Source organism: Lithobates pipiens, unplaced genomic scaffold, assembly GCF_037356315.1.
Source record: "Lithobates pipiens isolate NorthernLeopardFrog02 unplaced genomic scaffold, aLitPip1_a1.2 Scaffold_16, whole genome shotgun sequence".
NCBI classification, from domain to species: domain Eukaryota; kingdom Metazoa; phylum Chordata; class Amphibia; order Anura; family Ranidae; genus Lithobates; species Lithobates pipiens.
Window position 1 is genome coordinate 223108599 of NW_027507748.1, and position 23955 is coordinate 223132553.

Here is a 23955-nt window from a genome sequence, read left to right on the forward strand (position 1 = left end):
AACTATACCAACCGAACCTGCAAACTTTGCACACTGCCAACAGGGCAACATTAGCACTTTCGGTGACATTCCATCGCCCGATTCTGTCCAAGTTCAACATTTGTAAATCCAACAATCGAGTCAAGTTGCTCTCCTTGCAATCTGTATCGATATTTTGTTCCCCAGCCAGAGAACCTAACTTACAGAAGGGGATCCCCCTTATCAAGGGTAGCAAGCAGTAAAGATGAAGTTGTACTATATGAGCCAGCCAGCCCACTTATCATTCAGGTGTCAGTCCTCTTCCTCATGTGCCTGCAGCTTTAAGGCCTGCTCATCTCATTTCAGCCAGGTTGAGGCCTCCTTGGCAGATTAAAAAAAACTGAGCTTGGCCCCTCACGGCTATCCGGAGCTTTGCAGGGTATAGCGCGGCATAAGGTAGCTGAAGGAGCTGCCGTTGGCGTTTGTCATCAGTAAATTTAACCTGGTGTCTCTGAACTTCCCCCGAGAAGTCAAGGTAAAATGACACCCTGGTGCCATTGTGTTGAATATTTGCTCGTTCTCGTGCTTGACGCATCACTGCTTTCTGTCACGGTAGTGGAGCAATCTCGCTAGGATGGATCGGGGCTGAGGTGGGCGAGATGGAACTCTATTAAAATGCTCCACCACAAAGAAAGGTGAAAAAACATTCTTGCCAAAAATTTAAATTAGCCAGTTCTCCACAAATGTAGTGGGGTCCCTGCCCTCCGCTCTGGTAGGCCCACAATGCATACATTGTTTTGTCTATTTTCCATATCTTCTGCACGATCATTTGCTTCTCTAGCTAACTGGAATGCAGCTTTAGCGTCCTGAACTATGGGTGGTATCTGGTCTGTCACATCACTGACCCTGCTCTCCACAGTCGTTGTGCATTCCCAAATTTTTTGTATATCTTGTCTCAGATGACATCCTCCCTCAAACCTTCAAACTGCTCATTTAGTGTATTAACTGATGCTGTGCAGCTGTTCACTGCCCTGACGATATCTGCCAAGGTGGGTTGAGCTGTGCCCTGTGAGTCTGGGCTATGCAGTTCCCCTGTCATGGGATCAGCCTGCTCCATCTCTTCCTCCCCTCATTGATCAGGGAGAGTGGCTGCCTGCATGTCTGGCTGCTGTGTCCCCTCAGAGTGGGATGGCTACTCTATCCCCAGGGTTCCTGACATCTTTTGGGCATAATATATCATGTCCTTGGTAGCATCTTTGCCCTGGGGCTTGGTGAGCTTACTTGTTTAGGGTCCCAGGTCCTTAAGCTTGTCTGTGCCATGAGGGGTCTCACGCAGATATACTGTGACAAAACAGCACGCACAGGCAAAATCACATACCTATATGTTGCCCTTTAAGAGATGGGTTGTGGGTGCATGCCCGCCGGGAGCTTCGTGAGTGAGATCGCTGGTCCCGCGGACTCGCTGTGCCTGCGGGGATACCTGCGATCGTCTCATAGAGAGGAAGAACGGGGAAATGCTAATGCAACAAGCATTTCCCCATTCTGCCTAGTGACACTGTCACTGCTCCCTGTAATCGGGAGTGGTGATCAGCCCCTCCCCCACACAGTTAGAATCACTCCCTAGGACACACTTAACCCCTACAGTGCCACCTATTGGTTAATCCATTCACTGCCAGTCACATTTACACAGTAATCAATGCATTTTTAATTTCACTGATCGCTGTATAAATGTGAATGGTCCCAAAATCGCACCAAGCGTCCGATCTGTCCGCCATAATGTCGCAGTCATGATAAAAATCGCTGATCACCGCCAATACTAATAAAGAAAAATATTAATAAAAATGCCATAAAACTATCCCCTATTTTCTAAACGCTATAACTTTTGCGCAACCCAATCAATAACCACTTATTGCTTTTTTTTTTTACCAGAAATATGTAGAAGAATAGGTATCGACCTAAACTGAGAAAAAAAAATTATATATTTTTTGGGGATATTTATTATAGCAAAAAATAATGCGTTTTTTTTTTTTTCAAAATTGCCACTATTTATTTGTTTACAGCGCAAAAAATAAACACTGCAAAGGTGATCAAATACCACCAAAAAAAGAGCTCTATTTGTGGGGGGAAAAAAAGGACGTCAATTTTGTTTGGGAGCCACGTTGCACAATCGCGCAATTGTCAGGTAAAGCTACGCAGTGCTGAATCGCAAAAAACACTCTGGTCTTTGGCCAGCCAAATGGTCTGGGGCTTAAGTGGTTAAGCATGTACAACCCAAAGTATAGCTGTTTTAGAAAAAAAGAAAAAAGAACATATTCTGGATTATAAATCACTCCGTATTTTATATTGTTCAATAGTCCTTCCATACATTTAATTATTGAGCAGAGGCTTGGGGCAATAATTATATAACTAGAATATATCCATTGATCATAATGCAAAAGAAAGAAATATGGATTATTTATGGGGCAGGATATAGGGATCACACAAACTCATTAATCTTACAGTTAAAACTCCTGAAACTCAAGGACATGGTGCAATTACAGACTGCACAAATAATATTTAAAGCGTAAGTTCACCTTTACAGAAAAATCTGTAAGGTGAACTTACACTGGTCCCCCCAGGCCCCCCCCCCCCCCCCCCCCGCTGACCTGGACAGTGCTGATAGGTACTGTGCTGATCACATGCACCCTCTCTCTCAAGAAAAAAAAAAAAACTCTAGTAATACACACCAAACTTAGCATGTGCAGCCCGTTCCCTGGCTCTGTAAATATTAGGTTATTTTTTTTGGAGACAGTGGAAGAAGAGGAGGATCAGAGAAGACAGCCTTCATACACAATGCAAGGGATTAACCCCTTAGGTTCCACATTGAGTATAACAAGCATGCTTTACTGAATTTACTGTTGTGGGTTTAGTAACACTTTAAAGGGGTTGTAAACACTCAAGGTTGTTCACCTTAATGCATATGCATTAAGTTGAAAATCCTCCTGAGAGGCAGCTGCCCCCCCCCCCCCCCTTTATTTACCTGAACCCGGTCTTTCCAGCGACGGGGACGAGCACACTAGTGCCAGCCGGCGTGTCTCGGGTCCTGATTGGATAGATAGCAGTGCAGCCATTGGCTCCCGCTACTGCCAATTAAACCCAATGAGGTGGGAGCTGGGGGGGGCGGGGCCGAGTTCTGCGGTCTGTGTCAATAGATGCAGCAGCAGTGTTCGGGAGCGTGCCCGCATGAGTACCCCGAGGGAGAGCGACTCTCCAATGGGGGCATTCGTGAAGAGGAGGAGCGCTGCTGAGGGACCCCAGAAGAGGATTGGGGCCATTCTGTACAAAACCAACTGCACAGAGGAGGGACTTATGACTTTTTTAAACAAACCTTTACATATCCTTTAACCACTTGAGATCCGCGCTATAGTCAATTGACGGCTACAGCGCGGATCTCCTTTTCCGGGACTACGTCTATTGACGTCGTCCCGTGTACGAGCGGCCTGCGCGCGGCCTGCGCGCGCCCTGAGGGGCGCGCGCGGCACGCTCTGTGATCGGCGAGTCCATGAGACTCGCCTGATCACCGATCCGTGCAAGGGGTCCATCCCGACCCCTTATCACGTGATCAGCTGTCAGCCAATGACAGCTGATCAGGTGACATAACGGAGCCGGTAATCGGCTAGTATTCCTCCTCGCGCTGACAGCGCGAGGAGAAAAAAAAATGCCGATCACCGGCAGCCGTGATCGGGACATCAGTCCCGATCACAGCCAGCAATGCAAGCACCCACCTGCCCCCTGCAGTGCCACCCTAATAAAAAGTAAGTGCCCCCCGTCAGTGCCACCCAGCAGTGCCCATAGTGCCACCCAGCAGTGCCCACAGTGCCACCCAGCAGTGCCACCCACAATCTGCCTCAAAGGTGCTGCACCCCAGTGCCGCCCATCAGTGCCGCCCATCAGTGCCCAGCACTGCCACCTATCAGTGCCACCTATCAGTGCCCATCAGTCCCATCTATAAGTGGTACCTATCAGTGCCCATCCGTGCCACCCATCCGTGCCATCTTATCTGTGCCCATATTTGCCCATCAGTGCCACCTTATCTGTGCCCATCGGTGCCGCCTTATCTGTGCCTATTAGTGCCGCCTTAACTATGCCTATCAGTGCCCACCAGTGCAGCCTATCAGTGCCCACCAATGCAGCCTATCAGTGCCCACCAATGCAGCCCATCAGTGCCCACCAATGCAGCCTATCAGTGCCGCCTAATCAGCGCACTTCAATGAAGGAGAAAAATGACCCGTTTGCAAAATTTTATAACAAACTATTAAAACATGATTTTTTTTTTTGCATCTTTTTTTGTTTGTTTAGCAAAAAATAAAACTCCCAGCTGTAACTAAATACCACCAAAAGAAAGCTCTATTTGTGGGAAAAAAATTATAAAAATTTCATTTGGGTACAGTGTTGTATGCCCGCACAATTGTCATTCAAAGTGCATCAGCGCTGAAAGCTGAAAATTGGTCTGTGACTGAGGGGGGTTTAAGTGCCCAGTAAGCAAGTGGTTAAAGAGGAGGTACTTCCTGTGTCTCCCTGCAAAGGTTAAGCATAATGGGCTACTATGCATTGCATAGTAGCCCATTATGTGTCACTTACCTGACATGGGAGCCAGCGATGTCACCTCTGTCCCCTGTAGCACCGAGCATCCATCTTCTTCTGGGTATCGCTGCTCTGGCCACTCACAGCGCCTGAGCAGCGATGACATCACTCACACGTATGCGCACGGGAGCCGCCACTAACGGCATATTGCCGTTAGCAGCAGCATGCTCAGTGCACCTGCACGCCGCTGTCTACGGTGCCTGAGATATTTAACCACTTCAGCTCCGGACCAATAAATACCTTAAGGACCAGAGGTCTTTTTGCAATTTCGCACTGCGCTGCTTTAACTGGTAATTGCGCGGTCATGCAATATTGCACCCAAACGAAATTTGCGTCCTTTTCTTCCCACAAATAGAGCTTTCTTTTGATGGTATTTGATTGCCTCTGCGATTTTTTTTTTTTGCGATATAAATGGAAAAAGAGCGAAAATTTTGAAAAAAAAAGATATTTTCTTCTTTTTGTTATAAGAAAAATCGAATAAACTAAATTTTAGTCATACATTGAGGGCAAAATTTATTCAGCCACATGTCTTTAGTAAAAAAAATGTCAATAAGCGTATATTTTTTGGTTTGCGCAAAAGTTATAGCGTCTACAAACTAGAGTACATTTTCTGGAATTTACACAGCTTTTAATTTATGACTGCCTATCTCATTTCTTGAGGTGCTAAAATGGCAGGGCAGTACAAATCCCCCCCAAATGACCCCATTTTGGAAAGTAGACACCCCAAGGAAATTGCTGATGGGTATGTTGAGCCCATTGAATATTTATTTTTTTTGTCCTAAGGGATTGAATAATGACAAAAAAAATAAAAAATTTTTACAAAAAGTTGTCACTAAATGATATATTGCTCACACATGCCATGGTTATATGTGGAATTGCACCCCAAAATATATTCCGCTACTTCTCCCGAGTATGGGGATACCACATGTGTGGGACTTTTTGGGAGTCTAGTCGCGCACGGCACCCCGAAAACCAATCACCACCTTCAGGATTTCTAAGGGTGCAAATTTTTGATTTAACTCCTCACTACCTATCACAGTTTCGAAGGCCATAAAATGCCAAAATAGCAAAAAAAAAACCAAAATGACCCCATTTTGGAAAGTAGACACCCCAAGCTATTTACTGAGAGGCATGTTGAGTCCATGGAATATTTTATATTTTGCCACAAGTTGCGGGAATATTACAAACTTTTTTTTTTTGCACCAAGTTGTCACTAAATGATATATTGCTCACACATGCTATGGGCATATGTGAAATGACACCCCAAAATACATTCTGCTGCTTCTCCTGAGTACGGGGATACCACATGTGTGGGACTTTTTGGGAGTCTAGTCGCGCACGGCACCCCGAAAACCAATCACCACCTTCAGGATTTCTAAGGGTGCAAATTTTTGATTTAACTCCTCACTACCTATCACAGTTTCGAAGGCCATAAAATGCCAAAATAGCACAAAACCCCCCCAAATGACCCCATTTTGGAAAGTAGACACCCCAAGCTATTTACTGAGAGGCATGTTGAGTCCATGGAATATTTTATATTTAGCCAAAAGTTGCGGGAATATTACAAACTTTTTTTTTTTTTGCACAAAGTTGTCCCTAAATGATATATTGCTCACACATGCTATGGGCAGAAGTCAAATTACACCCCAAAATAAATTCTGCTGCTTCTCCCGAGTACGGGGATACCACATGTGGGGGACTTTTTGGGAGCCTAGCCACGTACGGGACCCCGAAAACCAAGCACTGCCTTCCGGATTTGAATATAAAATGCTACCAAAAAACCTGTTAGCGATGGCAGGGATCAGGCCTGACTCTGCGATCGCTGCAGTTATGTGTTTAGTGTTTTGTAAGTGACAGTGATCGATCGATACTGCACTTGGGTGGGCTGGGCAGAGGGGCAAAACGCAGGTGCCAGCAGGTATCTGGGCTGATCCCGCTAACAATGCGTTTTTTTGGAACCCTAAACTGCTGGGGACGCTAGTATAGATCTGATCAGATCAGATATTGATCTTTTCAGATTCTATACCACTACGGGAGGTGTATGCTTTGCGTGTGGGTGTTAGCGGTACTGGCACTAACCTAGCGCTGCCTGGGGCGACGCAGACCCTGACCCTAAAACCTAATTGATATCACCCGCCGGGTGATCAGGGGGTTAAACCTTTATTGGGTAATAAATGGTGGGTGCCCTGATGCTATAAAAAACAAACTAACCAGAGTCACCCGTAACACTTATACGGTGATCAGTGGTGAAAGGGTTAACTAGGGGCAATCAGGGGGTTCAAATTTTTATTAGGTAGTATATGGGGGTCCCTGGCGCTATATAAAAACCTGACGGGGAACCTAAATAACTAACTGGCTAACCAGCGTCACCAGTGACACTTATACTGTGATCGCTGGTGAAAGGGGGTGAAAGGGTTAACTAGCAGCAATCAGGGGGTTAAAACCATTATTGGGTAGTATATCGGGGTACCTAGCGCTATAAAAACCTGGCGGTGAACCTAAAAAAATAACTAGCTACCTAGCGACACTAGCGACACTGATGCAGCGTTCAGAAAAACGATCGCTTAGTGACACTGGCAAAAGGGGGTGAAAGGGTTAACTAGCGGCAATCAGGGGGTTAAAACCATTATTGGGTAGTATATCGGGGTACCTAGCGATATAAAAACCTGGCGGTGAACCTAAAAAAATAACTAGCTACCTAGCGACACATGCAGCGATCAGAAAAATGATCGCTTAGTGACACTGGCAAAAGGGGGTGAAAGGGTTAACTCTAGGGGCAATCAGGGGGTTAAATCTTTATTGGGGGGGTGATAGGGGGCTACCCTGGACCTAACACTAACTGTCCTGACAGTTTTTACTGTCACAACTGACACTGAATGCATTGATCAGTAAAGAAATGATCAATGCAATCAGTGACACTGTGACTGGGGGGGGAGGGGGGCGATCGGGGGGGGGTTTGTGTGCCTGTGTGTACCTACATGTCAGTGTAGTGTTGGTGCACACTTACTATTAGTCTTCTCCTCGTAGTCCGGTCAAAAAGAACGCCCCGAGGAGAATGACATCACTTCCTCCTTCCTGTGTAAACAATACACAGGGGAGGAAGCTTCTCATTGGCCAGGAGCGATCCAGAGGGGGTGGCCGAAAACCAACGGCCATCCCCTCATCACGGAGCGCTCCTGGACCGAACCGGACTGCCGTAAACAGCGGGAGGGGGTCCGATCGGACCCCCCACCCGCTGGAAGGCAATCACGTAAATCTACGTGATTGTGCCTGCCTGTGCCATTGTGTTGACGTACAATGGCAATACGGCGGTCCTGAAGTGGTTAATTGACCTTCAGGTAAAAGCCTTAGGGTCCTTTCACACGGGGCGGATCAGTTCTGATCCGCCCCGTGGATGTCCGTTTGCTCAGCAGGGATCACTCCGCCGATCCCCGCTGAGCAGGGAGATGACAGGTCTGTCTCTGCACACTGCGCAGGGACGGACCTGTCACAGCGCCGCTCTCCCCTATGGGAGATCGGATGACGACGGACCGCAGTGCCCGTCGTCACCCGATCCGATCCGCAGACGGATGGAAAAATAGCTTTTTCCTCCGTCACACTTTTTCGGATCGGAGCGGGTCGGATGTCAGCGGACATGTCACCGCTGACATCCGACGCTCCATAGAGCTCTATGGAGCACCCGTTCAGGTCCGCCTGAAAAACTGACAGGCGGGCCTGAACGGCACGTCGGTGTGAAAGAGGCCTTACTCTAGGCTTACCTGTAGGTCAAAGTGGTCTGTAAGGGTTTACAACCACTTTAAGCCAACAGCTGTGTAGCTGTGTTGGCCCCTCCCCTTTTTAGAGCATGCCGGTTAAGCCCCTCCTACAAGTTGGTAGTTGAACTCACCTTCACTCCAGTATGGAGTTCTGGGTAGGAGGGGCTTAGCTAGCTTAGTGCTTTAGCGACCCCATATGACAGGAATGTAGCTAAAGCTGTATTCCGTTCCTAGCATAGGCCCCAGTCATAACCTTCGGTACTATGAAATAACGGGACACACAATACGCAGTTGAATTTCCGAGCAGTACAGTGAGGGCTCGTATCAAGTGGTTCAGCTGATAACGCCCTCCTCTGTCACAGTTCAATTCTGTAGAGGGCGTGATCTTCCGGATACGTCACGGGGCGGGGCTGAGAGAGATAGGTGGAGTTGCCACCAGTAAACATGGCGGTGAGATCGCTGCGTTTATCTCGCACCTGGGCGCTAGCAATGTACACGCGGGGAGGGCTACTGCTGCCGCCAAACATCACCAGACACCCGCAAGGTGAGAGCGCCCCCTTTCCTGTCTGTCTGTGGTACTGGCAGTCCGCTGGAAGCTGTCACGTGGTAGAAACAGAAACAGCGTATGGGCTGTGATGGCACAGGATGGAGGTGTGGGGGGAGTGAGGTGCTGGGGCACTGCCAGCTCGTCTCACATTCTTGCCTGTGTACTATATTAGTAAAAACTGTGACTTTTTCCCAACCTACTTTTCTTGCCTAATGAAGTAATAGTGTTTTTTTTTTTTTGTTATGTAGTATGTTGGGGTGATTTCCATTTTTTTGCCCCAGACGCTTGTAGAGAGTGGGGTGCAAGTTCAAATCATTTTATTTTTGCTAGAAAATTACTTGAACCCCAAACATATTTGAGCAGAGATCCTAGAGAATAAAATGCACTTTAACCACTTGCTGACGAGCTGCTGTCATTATACTGTGGCAGGTCGGCACGATCCCGCAAGCCGTCACTTTTTTTTTTTGGGGGGGGGGGGGAACTTTTTCATGAATTAAAAAAAAAAAAGAATGAACAGTAAAATTAGCCCAACTTTTTTTGTATAATGTGAAAGATATTACACAGAGTAAATAGATTCCTAGCATGTCACTTCTCATGTATGTGGAATGGTGGCAAACTACGGTACCTAAAAATCTCTATAGGGAATGCTTTACGGTTACCAAGTTAGAGCTACAGAGGAGATTTTTTTTGGTAGAATTATTGCTCTCACTCTGACGATCGCAGCGATACCTCATGTGTGATTCGAACACCATTTACATTTGCAGATATGACTTATATATTGGGTTTCTTTGCTGGACGGGGGCGCTTTAAAAAAAAATAAAAATAAAAAAAATTCTAAAATATATATATATATATATATATATATATATATATATATATATATATATATATATATATATATATATATATATATATATATATATATATTTTACATTGTTCCTTTTTAACAAATGAAAATAAAATCACTTATTGCTGTCACAAGGAATGTAAACATCCCTTGTGACAGGTACTCTTTTATGCTTAAAGCGATAGTAAACCCTAAACAAAAAAAACCTGCAAGGCAAAGGCATAATGAGCTAGTATTCAACCACCCTCATGATCTTAACACAGCATTTAGAGATTTCTCTGCTCACAGCTGTGAACCCCCCCCCCCCCCCCCAAAAAAAAAAAAAAAAAAAACAGACAGCCTGCCAAGTTTATCCCAACATTGTCAGCGCTGGGAGATAACTAGAAAGTATAATTTAGTTCTTTTAGATCAAATAAATGAACTTCGGTCTGTATATGAGGTCAGTTTAACAACTTAAAGAGGGAATACAGGCTTACCTGTAGGTACTGTAAATATCTCCTAAACTTGCACTACTATATGCGCTGCTGCCGACGTAATCGACGCATGCGCACTGAAGGAATGGCCCGCTCGTGCCGTTTACCCAGGGCCTGTGCCATGGCTGGCAGCTCCTGCGAGCATGCGCAGGAGTAGTGTCATCGCAGCTCCGGCCAATCGCAGCTCTGGACCCCGGAAATAACTCCAGGAAAGAAGTCGGCCCTGTCATTGGTGTGCTGCTGCCGTTTCAGGGCATCGTTCTAAGGCAGGGGTGAAGAGTGAGGCCACTTAACCACTTGCTTACTGGGCACTTAAACTCCCCTCCTATCCAGACCAGCTTTCAGCGCTGTTGCACTTTGAATGACAATTGCGCGGTCATACAACACTGTACCCAAATTAAATTTTTTATCTTTTTTTTTTTTTTTTTTTCCCCCAAACCTACTTTTCTTGCCTAATGAAGTAATAGCAGCTTTTTTGTTATGGACTTGGTAACCGGTCGCGGGCCACAATGAGCAGAGCAGGCAGATGACAGGTTTGTGCAGAGCGGACACAGCCCACTCTACTCTATGGGTCCTCCAATCCAATCCGCCCTGACGGAAGGGGATTGATCCCCCTTCTGTTTTTTTTTTTTTTTCAGATTGGAGGTAGGTGGGTGTAAAAGGACACAAATCTGTTTACATCTTCCGCTTCATAGAGGTGAATGGAGGATCCGATTGAGCCAGACAAATTGTGTGAAAGGAGCCTTTCACACTAATGCAGCGCAGTGCACCTGTGTCTTTCCTGCGGGTTAGCTACGCTTTTCCATAGACTTCTTCTATTATATCCTGCAGGTTTGGTGCACTTTCTGAAAGCTGGCCAAACTTGCAGGTAACAACAGAAGTCTATGCCTCAATGCAGGTAACCTGAAGGTGCACTGCATCTGCGGATCAGTTTGAAAGCAGCCCAGTAACCACTGCGCAGATATACCCATATATACACTGCAATTTTAGTAATAAACTAACCTTTAATAAGTCTTCCATTCAGGTATCGCCTGCTGTTGCTGTCCCCGGCAGAGTGCATTTGGCATCACTCTGCCTGTGGCAGGAGATGGTGCTATACAGGAAGCATCGGCTTATACAGCTCTGCGCCACAACTGCTTGCTTTTCCAGCTTCATTAACACAGATGCTCTGGGATGGCGGGTCTGCAACCCATTATCTGGGCTTGCCAATCTGCCATCCCACAGAAGGAGGTCACGGGCCACATCAGAGGACTCCGCGGGCCACATAAGTATTTCATAATGAGCTAGTATGCGATGCATACTAGCTTATTATGCCTTTGTCTTGCAAGTTATTTTTATAAAAAAATTTTTTGGAGGACCTCTTTAAAGACAATCTTTTTCTGACACTTGTTGCTTACAAGTTGAAATTGATATTTTTTGATAGAAAATGACTTGGAACCTCCAAAATGTATGTGTAATATATATATATATATATATATATATATATATATATATATATATATATATATATATATATATATATATATATATATATATATATATATATATATATATATATATATATATATATATATATATATATATATATATATATTAATTAGCAGAGACCATAGAGAATAGAAATATATCTGACGTCACACTGTATTTGCACAGCGCTCTTTTAAACGCATTTTTTGGGGTAAAAATGCACTTTAATGAATAAGAAAAAATAGAAAAAAAAACCCTAAACGGTAAAGTTAGCCAGCTTTTTGTAAAATGTGAAAGATGATGTTACAGCCTTGAGAATCTTTATTCCAAGCAAAAAAAATGTGATTCCTATTTTAGCCAGAATCGTGCAACTCAGGAAGTGCTCTGTACAAAGCTCTTTCTGTGCAGTAGTAAGTGCTACAGAGGAGAAGGAGATTGAGGACTGTCTTCAATCTTTTTTTATATCTTAAAAGTCTAATGTTATGAGTCTGCTGTGCAACCTTTTGATATTTCCCTAAAATCCCCCCCCAGCTGTTATGTTTTCTGCATGGCACAAAAAAGCCTTTTCTTGTTGGTGTGCTTTATTGCAATTCGTTTGTTCATGACACCCCAATGCATGTGTGATGCAGTGCACAATAACGCAAGGCAACTTTCTGCCATGCGGTATGGTGTGCTGCGTTTTTAAAAAAGGGTACATGCACTTTTTTTGTTTGCGATTTCTGTGTGTTGGGCAGCCAATTCAAATTTAATGGGCTGCGCTATTTCGTCATGATGCATACCAATCCAATGCAGACACTCAGCACTGTGGTGCAGCCATTTCCCCAATGGATAGGTGTAAAGCCAGTGTTCAGATTTTTTACATAAGTTTATGTGCCTTTTGATTTTCACCATTCTGCAAAAAAAGCACAATTTAAGATTTACAGAAATTTTTTTAAAGCGGCGCTCCACCCTAAAGCCGAACTTCCACTCATCGGTAACCTTCCCCCACAATTGGCATCTTTCAGGGGGGAGGTGGGTGCAGATACCTATATAATACAGGTATTTGCACCCACTTCCGGGCATAGATAGCCGCAGAATCTGTGGGTATTTACGCCACTTCCTTTCCAGCTGTCTGCTGGGAAGCACACGGATCCCAGGGACAGCAGGGACTGTCTGTATTGCGCAGTGCGACTCGCGTATGCGCAGTAGGGAACCGGAAAGTGAAGCCTTCCCATAGCGAAGATGGCGGCAGCCTCACCCGAGGGCCGAGCGACAGATCGGCTTCGGGTACCAACATCGCGGGCATGCTGGACAGGTGAGTGTCCATATTTTAAAAGTCAGCAGCTGCAGAATTTGTAGCTGCTGACTTAAAAAAAAAACGCGGAACTCCCGCTTTAACGTAACACAGTTTTATCTTTTTAGAATTGTTAGGAATTGTAAATTATATTCTGTTTGTGTGCTAATAAGGATAGGGTATTTTTTTATTGAAAATATTGTTTCGATAAACATTTGCACAATTATCACAGGACCTAGAAAATCCGTAGCACCACCTTTTTTTTTTTTTTTTTTTTTTTTTTTTTTTTATTATATTGGTCCTATATTTTGAAAAAAATGTATGGTTTGGGGTCTTTTACAAATATCAAAGCTGTAAGGGAAAGCAGATTAAATGAAAAATGGAGCATGGGACAAGGCAGAGAAAGGGTTAATGGTATGGGAAAATGGTAATTGTGCACTTTGACAGTGCCATGCTATAAAATGTCCAGTGAAATACAATAAGGGATAGTATGTTAAGCAGAATTACATTTGCGTTAGAAAATTGGAACCTCGACATTTTATCCATCTTTGAAACTAAATTGAGTTCTGCTGCCCCTGGCAGAATTGTGCTCCAGATTTTCTCAGCTGATATTTGTAGCAGTTTTTTTTTTCTTTCCTATTTGCATGAAGAATACAAACACAGGCGTATTAATCCAAACATTCCCACAATGACACAATAGCCGAGCTTGGAGAGGCTTGACAAAACATTTTGAAGTGTCGGAGACATCAGTTTAGCATCTATATTGAAAGTCAGAGGTCCTCGATTTCAAGGATGTAGAAATAAAAATCCAGAATGAGAAAATCCGTGTAACATTCAAGTTAAAGTAACTGATTCATATAACTGCTTTAAAGCTAAACATTGAGATTAAGTGCCAGTTCACACCAGTGTGTGATCGCATGTGATTCGCAGTGCAAATCAAATGCGGTGTCCGTGGAATGCGATTTCAGCCATACAGATAGTATGGCTGAATTTGCATTGCATTCGGTTCAAACTCGCACAGGACCCTTTTTTTTTTTTTTTTTTTTTGTTTTTTTTTGGTCCGCACCAGAATCGGATCACATGGGTGTTCACTCCCATGCAATCCGACTCATGTCCGAACTGTCAGTTTGCAGTGCGATATGCAAGCTGAAATGGGGGTGCCATTAACATTGTATTGTTCACAGTGGCAGTGTGAACTGCCTTGCGAGTCGGGCGCAATGTGGGAACACGCAGTGGATTCGCAGGGTTCCCACATCGCACAAGTGCGATCCGGCACTGAAACAAAAATACCCTTGCAGTGCCACTTCCTCCCCAGACAGCAATGGTTCCAACGCTTGTTAGGCCTACTGTAATATTTTACCTTATTCTCTCATAACAGGTTTACTTTTAAGTAAATCTGCCATAATCCTTGGCTATTCATTCTGAACATATAAATGTAGAAGCGGAAGAAGAAAGCTGCATGTGGACACAGTCGGCAGACCTGGAAACCTTGTTAACTAACGTTATATAAACATAAATCTGTATTTTTCATGAATGGTTGATCATTGAGGCCATCCATCACTTTGAAGTGTCATTGTTGAGAATTGAGGTACAAAGGCCAAAAAGATATTTGTATGTAAATCCAGTTCTCTATCTGTGTTCACTGATTGTTTTGATTGCATTAAATAGGATTTTCATTACCGGAAAAAAATGATTTTGTTGAAGTAGCTGTCATTTTGGATTATGATTTTTACCTAACAGTTTTTATTCCACTAAAGCTTGCAGGTTAAAGTCATCAGCTCAGCTTCTAGTGCGACAAGAGTTACCGAAATTGGCTTACCACAAGCAGAAAGGCAAAAGTCCTGGAGTCATTTTTTTGCCTGGCTATTTATCAGACATGAATGGTCATAAAGCAATGGCACTCGAAGATTTCTGCAAATCCCTGGGTCACTCGTTCATCCGGTAACTAACATTAATGCTCACATTTTAGGACTTTAAAGCATTTGTCCATGTACTAGTTATTCCTGATGTTCTGTCATTTTGATGGCGTATTCAACACACATCAAGGTGTTTTTTCCTAGGCTGTCTGGTACAGTGTTTTATTTTTAAAAAGAGTACAGACATTTGCCAATCAAAAATTAGTAACGCTATAAAAGTCAATTGCTAACGCCACTCTGACTGGTTCAAGATAGAAGCTTGGCAGTACAGATTTAGTTCAGGGGTCAAGCATTACATGCATATATTGCCTTTTAGCAATCTAGCGAATCCTATATAACAGTCCCTAACCTTTTTGGTATCAGGGACTAGTTTTGTAACGGCCAAAAATTTTTATCAGGGAGGTGGACTGGATATTGAGTCTATTCTTATCCCCACTTCACACCATCCCAACCCCCCCCTTAATGGTGTCCACAGTTCCCCCTTCAAAGCAGTCCCACAGTGTCCTGCATTCCCTTTCACATTACAGTTCAGTACCCTTCACATGAATGTGAACAGGACTGGGATGTATAATGGGGAGGCTGCACTGTAAATGGGCAGTGGGATGTAACGGGGGCTGCACTGTAATGGGGGGCTGCACTGTAATGATTCCAGTGTCCCTTTACATTGCAGTCCCCTTTATATCGCGTTGTCCCTTGCAATCACAGCCCCCCTCCCTGGTCAGTGCCTCCTGCAGTCATGTTCCCCTCCCCCTTTCATCTCTTCCCCATCACAGTGCCCCAATTCCATCTCTGCCTCCCCTGCACAGTCCTACCTGGGGCAGAGTAGAGGCAGTTTTCTTCTCCTGGGAGCTACAGATCTGGATGGTGGGCGGTAGCTGGCAAAACTAACATCTTAACCGTTTGTTAAAATGAACGACTCCTGCTCTTCAGAGCAGATCTCCAGCTACTGCTCCTGCTGATAGGATGACATTGGCGGTGGGGCGAGAAACCCGGGACAAGATACATGGGCGCAGTGACAGTCGCACAGCAGACGGTGAGTGGCAACCGAGGTCTATGATAGTCCTGCTGCCCAGGCCTCAGCAGGCCACAAACCGGTAACGGTCGATAGCCCAGGGATTGGTAACCTCTGCTATATAACATGTCTAACGAGTGCAGTTTACAAAAGGGTGGCGCCCGAGACTGGGCATGTCATCAGGGCTTAGGCCAAAGGTGTTGCAGTTTAAGGAGGTGGTTTAAAATAGAAGAGCGTGGTAGGGGGAAGGATCAGGCGAAAGAGGGGCAGGGGGCTAAGGGCTGGCGTCTTTCTATGGGGAAGAAAAATCCAAAGAAGTAGGATTTGCAGTTTGCCAGACTAGAGTCAAAGAACCAAGGTCAAAAATATCTGGAAGATAATGCTCAACTAAGGGTGTCTAGATTTCTTGCACTCTGTGTAAGGTATTATTTAGTATTGCCAATCAGTACCATGGTTTGAGATGCACTGCTTTTGCATTGTAGAAAGCAGTTTCACCTGTGATAAGACTTTTTGGCTGTTACGTTTTCTGTTATCAGGCAATACTTGTTGTTGATGCACTCCATGTTTTTTTTATTTTATTTATTTATTTTTTTTGGTTAGTTCTTTACCACCTCCTATGGCCGCATTGTAAAAAAAATTGCTGGGGAGATGCCTGTTTTTTTGGCGTGCCATTTATAAATGGCACTGCAGAAACTAGGCGTGGGTGGCCAGTGCACTTGTAAAAAGTCTGTAATGAATCTGTCTTTAGACCATTCTAATCACAGACAAAACGTACAGAGCTGACCTGAGTGTATCTGTGCCTTGTGATGGCCGATCACATTATTCACAAATGTAAACGCAGCTCGTGAGAGTCTGCCCCTTCCGCAGCTGCCAGTCATCTTCATTTTTCTACTGCTTGTGATCTCCTGCCTGATCCTGTGTAAAAAAAAAAAAAAAAAAAAAAAAAAAAAAATGCTCCCATTTACCACAGACCAAAGAGGGAAACACTAATCGTCAAGGAAGGGGAGGACATTATTGATCACTGAGCAGCAAGGTGACACACAGGGGGGATATGGACTTATTACCAGTGTTAAGGGGAAAAAATGCCACTTACCACCAGTGGTATGAGGCACTCACCCCTGATCACTAACATTTGAAGGAACACTTGCCACTATCATAAAGGGGTACTAACTGCTTACAAATGAAATCTGCAAACTGTTCTGTGCATTACTGAACCCTGCACTGTATACCATATGCAATTTTTGGGGTAATTTAAAGCCTCAAGAAATGCAATGCATCAGATGTTTTCAAAATGCCCCAACTCTGCTTCTAATTTTAAGGCATGCTTTGGCAATTCCTTAGGGGTTGATGCGAAGATTGGAGAGAAATAAATCAATGTCTTTTTCCTGGTTTTTGCCTAATTGTGCAAGGCCAGCCTGGTTGTCTTGAACTAACTCCCAATTCTATGGTCCAGCAAACATGGGAAATCTGTTGCTGTCCCCACGTGAGGTTTTTCTGCAGATTGTGTAGTTTCGCATACCCTGGGACTATTACATTTTAATTAATCTTACTTCTAATCAGACAGAATTATCACCTCTGCTCTACATCCCACCCACTGCGAGAAATATGTGTGAAATAAGGTCTTGTTTTGAGGGAATAAAATTGCACAAAAAAGATTGGAAAGAGACCACCTCCCTCCCCAGAGGCAGTCTGAGTGTCCTACTTGGGCTAGGTGCAAGGGATAGTCAAATTATGTTAAACCAAGTTTCTTGCTGACATGGCACTATTGCAGTGTTTCCTGGAGTGTGATAACAGCATTTCATCCCTGGAGTTATGCATTGCTTATTCAATTAGAAGACTTGTAGAAATTAATCACTTTGATTATGACAGGCAAGTTTTGACATGCAGCGGAAACCTTTACTTATCCATTCCATTTATTTTCTGTTCAGGTTGCACAATGGATTTTTGTGGGCTTATTTAGTTTATAGTAGTAAGGAGAACCAAGATGCAGCAGTTGTTTAAAAAATAAGACTACTTTTGATTTTGATTTTTTATTTTTTTTCCTATTGGATAGGATGTCTGGCCATAAAAGAAAATTGCTTGATTTCCACCATGAACACAGACAGTGTTGACAGGGAATCTCTCCCCCAAAGCCATTGTGTTCTTGATCAACTTGGGTACATTCAGCCTGCCCATACATGGTTCGAATCTTGGCCGGTTCCTGCTCAAGGTAGCCAGCTAAACGAACCATTTGTGAGCTTTATAGGAAGACGTTGCCAAATAGACTTTGGGGGGGGGGGGGGGGGGTCTTGGCTTTTTTTTTTATTTTATTTTTTTATTAAATTTTTTTTATGTTTTTGGAATTTACAGGACCTGCTTGTTTTCATTTTCAGGTTTGACTACACAGGATGTGGCGATTCAGAAGGAAGCATAAAGGAGTGCACAATCGGAAAATGGAAGAAAGATGTACTTTCTATTTTGGACGACGTGGCCGAAGGACCCCAGGTAAAACGTCATGTTGGGGGTCTAGGTATTTTCCAGTCTGTATGTTTTCTGTCTTTGCTGGCTAATGGATAGATCGATTTGTTCATTCTACTACATCAGCCTAAACAAAGAGATGGGCAGTTTCCTCACCGGTGTACCGAAGTTCAGCAAAGATTTATGATCAATTTATTTAAATGTTTTGCTTTTTACACCTTAAACTGATTTTTTTTTATGTTTGAATCTCTTCTCTAAAATCTTTATTTTTCAAATAATAATTTACAACTCTAGTGCTTGATGTTTAATCTATGTATGTGTGCTCCCAGTGTATCGCATGGAAAATGTTCAATAAAATCTTATTGTTTAAAAACAAATATATATATATATATATATATATATATATATATATATATATATATATATTAATTAATATATATATATATATATATATATATATATATATAAAATTTTTTTTTTTAAGAAAAGCATGCAGCCATTTGAAATAATCCAGTTATGAAATAGACTGGACCAAGTAACTAATGAAATTGCTTCAGTTTGTATTTTACGAAATGATGGAGCAGCCATGTTTTTTTGTTGTATGATTATAAGGAGTTTGCACCCTGTATATGTTGAAATTTTTATACAAAGGTTCCTCCTGTAAACAGGCAGCACTTTTGGTACACAAGAAATTATTGTAAAAGCTGGTGTACAATGACCCCCTGCATGTGGTTTTAAAAAAAGTTAGGGATATTTACACTTTTTCTTGTTGATCACAAGTCAGCATGAGCTCAGGTTTGATGTGAACTTGGGTTCAGACCAAACCTTGAAAGAAGCTGTCATTTCTGTCCACTGCCACACAATCCCCAGCCTGCAGAAATCTGTACACAAAGCGGGAAGGTGGGGGGCTGTGAACTCGGGCTGATATGGTAATACTTTTCAAGGAGAACATGTCCATGACAATCTGGACACAGGAATTGGGTTGAATGATGTTGTCATCATTTTATTTTTATTTTCAGCCAGAGTTCAATTCTGTTTTAGCTTCTGTTTTGTATGTACTGTATTTTTATTACACTAATAATTTTTATTTATTTAAGATATTAGTTGGGTCAAGCATGGGAGGATGGCTAATGTTGCTTGCTGCGCTGGCTCGTCCAGAAAAGATTGCAGCCCTTGTTGGTGTCGCCCCTGCTGCGGATCATTTTGTAACTGCATTTAATCAACTTCCATCAGAGGTAAGTGTATCCGTTATAATGTAGCAATAAAGTATTTTTCATGTTTAACCACTTGCCGCAAACACCGTAGCTGTACGTCGTTATTTTGACCCTAAATTCCGTTGTTATGGCAGCAGCTAGCTGCCTTAACTCCTGTATTTTCAGAAATGGCGGACACTCCTTTTTGAGGTAAAACTGGTCTCTGTGGCGGATTTGCTGCAAGATCACTTTTTATAGGCTTACCTGTAGGTATGTGGAAGCGGGGTATACAACCGCTTTAAGTGGTTAAAGTATACATAAAGCCTATTTTTTATTTTTTTTGAGAGAGAGCGAGAGAGAGAGAATATTAAAACCAATGTTGTGGATTTTTAATTATTTTTACCATCTGTCTCATGGACTCAAGGGGAATTGCGAGAATATCTTTCCAATGTTAGGAAAATCTACTCTAAAGCCTCGTACACACAATAGGATTTTCAGCAGGCAATTGTGCGATGACAGACTGCCTAAAATCCTTCAGACAATTGTTGTCCAACTTTCCGCCAACAAATGTTGGGTGGCAGGCTAGTTAATTTTCGGCGGACAACAGTCTCAGATTTTAGTATCGCGTGTACACAAGTCCATCGCACAAAAGTCCAAAGTACAACACTCGAGTACAACTTGAAATCAATGCTCACCAAAGATGACATTAGCAGAAGGTGCCCAAAGGGTGGCGCTCTAGAGATGAAATTCCACGTAATACGTCACTACTACGTTCATGTTTGTTGGCCCACAATTGTGTGCCGTTAGTATGCAAGACAAGTTCCTGGCACAAGCCTTTTGAAAAAAATTCTGACGCTTTGTCTGTCGAAAATCTGATCGTGGCTTTAGGCTGCATTTACACTATTAATAATTGAATGTGGATTCCAATTCACATTCCAAATCTCAATAGAGCCGCTTCACACATCTCTGGGGGCCGTGGAGCGCACAGCAGCAGAGTCGTCTTTGGCTCCGTTTCAGATCCAAAATCAGCCAAAAATTCGCACTTAATTCAAAGACCTGAAACTGAACGGGGACGCACTGAACCCCGAGCTGCTCCGCACAGTGTGAACCCAGCCCTACATGGTTATCATTTGAATATTACCCCTCCTATTCCGCTTTTGGTGACAACTCTAAATTTTGGATTTACCCTAGCTTTCATTGCCGGTGACATTGGTGATCATAACTGTTAGAGCGAGTGACTCTCCCTCATCTACTTCCATGTGTTGCAGCCTTGCTAAGCAGATGAGTGAGCCATTGCTGGCGAGTAACATTTCGCAAGCTCTGGAAGTGATGGAGCAATGAGGCTTGCTCATCCGTACAGCAACTGAGCAACACATGAAAGTAGGTATTTTTGCTGCTCTCCATCACCATTCTGAATAGTATCTCTAATGTGCCATGGCCCTTATACAGCATTGAATTTGTATGTTTTAAATTATCGCCCTTGCACCTTATGTTGTCCTATTATTGATGCTGTCTTTCTTATTGGTTCAGGGTCTTTCCTGGGGCCACTTCATGTACAGTGGGGAAAATAATTCTTTGATCCCCTACAGATTTTGTATACTTGCCCACTTACAAAGAAATGAATGGTCTATAATTTTTATCATAGGTATTTTAAATGTTAGAGACAGAATATCAACCAAAAATTCAGAAAAAACACATGATGCAAATGTTATAAATTGAGTTGCAGTTCAGTGAGTAAAATAAAGTTTTTGATCCCCTACCAACCAACAATTATTCTGGCTCCCACAGACTGTGTACCACTTTAGCACATACTGTAGCCAGATTAGTCCTGTCATTTTTAAGAACGTGCTCCTAATAACTGTGTATAAAAGACACCTATTCACAGAATCTTTATTCCGTTGCTATCATGGCAAGACCAAAGCGCTGTCAAAGGACGTCAGGGACAAGATTGTAGACCTGCACAAGGCTAGAATGGTATACAAGGCCATCAGCAAGAAGCTTGGTGACAAGGAGACAACTATTGGAGTGATTGATTGCAAATAGAATACAAAATAACCATCAATCATTCTCGGTCTGGCCATCCAAGCAAGGTTTTGCCTCATGTGGTAAGGATGATCATGAGAAAAGTGAGGGATCATCCCAGAATAACACAGGAGGAGCTTGTGAATGATCTCAAGGCAGTTGGAACCACAGTCTCCAAACAAACCATTGGCAACACAATATGTTACCATGGATTGAAATCCTTCAGCAACCACAAGGTCGCCCTCCTCAAGAAGGCACATTTACAGACCTGTCTAAAGTTTGCCAATGAACATCTAAATTATTCAGAGAAGGATTGGGGAGAAAGTGCTGTGGTCAATTGAGATTAAAATTGAGCTCTGTCATTAACTCGACTTGCCGTGTTTGGTGTAAGAAAAATGCTGACTATGACCTTTAAGAACACCATCCATACAGTCAAGCATGGAGGTGGAAACCTTATGCTTTGGGGCAGCTAAAGGTACAAGCCGTCTATGCCGAATGGAGAGGGCCATATATTGTAAAATTGGATGAGAACCTTCTTCCCTCAGCCAGAACACTGAAGATGTGTCATGGATGGGTCTTCCAGCATGACAATGACCCGAAAGATACCACCAAGGCAACAAAGGGGTGGCTCAAGAAGAAGCACATTAAAATCATGGTGATGGCCTAGCATAGCTCCACACCTTAATGGAGGGAGCACAAACTTCGAGTTGCCAAGTGACAGCCAAGAAACCTTAAGGCTTTAGCGAAGGTCTATAAAAAAAAAAAAAGAGGACCAAAATCCCTCCTAAGATATGAACAAAACTGGTAACCAACTATAAAACGTCTTACCTCTGTGCATTCTACACCAAGTACTAGATCATGTTTTGTTTCGGGATCAAATATTTATTTTACTCACTGAACTGCAACTCAGTTTATAACATTTTTATCATGTTTTTTTCTGGATTTTTGGTTGGTCGTTTTTTATTATGCTGTCGTTTTAGTGAAAAAAAAAAAAAAATATATATAATTATATATTTTTCTGTTATTTTCATGATGTACTGTTCAAAATGTTCAGACTTCTTCATGCTAAGGGAGTTGTAAATTCTCAATGTGTAGAAAGTGCACTGGAATGTATAATCTTACTGCTCCCCTTTTTTTTTTCTTGTACCATCAACACTTTTTAGCTGGTAAACCTATTTTTTCTTTTTTTTATTTTATTTAGGAAAAGAAGGTTATTGAAGAAACGGGGGAATGGAAATTACCTTCAAAGTATTGTGAATCTGGATTTTACAGCATACCTTATTCATTTGTTAAAGAAGCTGAAAACCATTGCATACTAAATGGTCCTATACCTCTAATGTCTCCTGTTCGACTTATCCATGGCATGAAAGATGAGGATGTGCCATGGCATGTGTCCTTGCAGATCGCTGACAGAGTTATCAGTACAGACATAGATGTCATTCTTCGTAAACATGGTCAACATCGGCTGAGTGAGAAAGATGACATCAAACTTCTAGTTTATACAATTGATGATTTAATTGATAAACTTATAACATTGGGATAAAGTGAAAATAATAAAATACACTGTACCATAGGCAATAGGCTACACCTAAGTGTTCTTCCCGCCAAGCATCCCATATTATATAGATGTTTGCACAGGTCAGGGCCACAAAATGTTATGTGGGAATGGAAAGACTGTTTGTTTACTATTTCACTTCAGTATTTACAGTGTCTTTTTATACTACCCCAAATCTCCTCATTTTCTACTTGCCCTTTAGTAAATGTGAATTTTTATTTTTTTTTCTTGTACAGACTTGCTTGCAGCCACTTTCAGCACCACTGTTTATTTTGTTTATAGGCAAAAATAATAATAAAATATATAGCCACAGTTTGAAAAGCAAGTTTTGTTTGTTAATGAAAGATATTTTCTAAAATGTGTTCATTTTAATACAAGATTTTCAAAAATCAATGGGAGGATAATGGAGAACAGCAGAGAGTTATGCCCTGTACATGCAGTCGGACTTTCCAACGGAAAATGTGCGATCGGATCCTGCTGTCGTAAAATTCGACCGTGTGTGGGCTCCATCGGGCTTTTTCCGTCGGAATTTCCGACACGCAATTTGAGAGCTGGATCTAAAATTTTCCGACAAAATCTGATTGTTTAAATTTCCGATCGTGTGTAGAGAATTCGGAAGGACAAAGTGCCATGCATCCTCAGAATAAATTACGAGACGAAAGCTATTGGCTACTGGCCTGTTTATAGTCCTGTCGTATGTGTTTTACATCATTGCGTTGAGAACAATCGTATTTTCCGACAACTTTGTGCGACCGTGTTTATGCAAGACAAGTTTGGGCCAAAATCCGGATTTTGTCATCGGAAAGTCCGACCGTGTCTACTGGGCATTAGTCATCTGTGCATGTTTACTCATATCT

At 42.8% G+C, this 23955-nt stretch overlaps 1 protein-coding gene across 1 annotated transcript; it reads left to right on the forward strand.

The window, feature by feature from the left end:
- The first annotated feature begins 8725 nt into the window (after window positions 1-8725).
- On the forward strand, window positions 8726-23419 carry ABHD10 (abhydrolase domain containing 10, depalmitoylase). The gene is made up of 5 exons (XM_077481117.1): window positions 8726-8880; window positions 14701-14884; window positions 18244-18355; window positions 19426-19563; window positions 22745-23419. Exons 1-5 carry the CDS (start codon window positions 8781-8783, stop codon window positions 23084-23086), a joined length of 876 nt encoding a protein of 291 aa, XP_077337243.1. The 5' UTR covers window positions 8726-8780; the 3' UTR covers window positions 23087-23419.
- The last annotated feature ends 536 nt before the right edge of the window (window positions 23420-23955 follow it).

What these genes read in the sequence shown, in the direction of transcription:
- ABHD10 (XM_077481117.1), top strand. Translation starts at nt 8,781, where the DNA reads ATGGCGGTGAGATCGCTGCGTTTATCTCGCACCTGGGCGCTAGCAATG. An exon ending in ACGTGGCCGAAGGACCCCAG is followed by an intron (nt 18,356 to 19,425) that starts GTAAAACGTCAT and finishes TATTTATTTAAG; the next exon opens with ATATTAGTTGGGTCAAGCAT. An exon ending in TTAATCAACTTCCATCAGAG is followed by an intron (nt 19,564 to 22,744) that starts GTAAGTGTATCC and finishes TATTTTATTTAG; the next exon opens with GAAAAGAAGGTTATTGAAGA.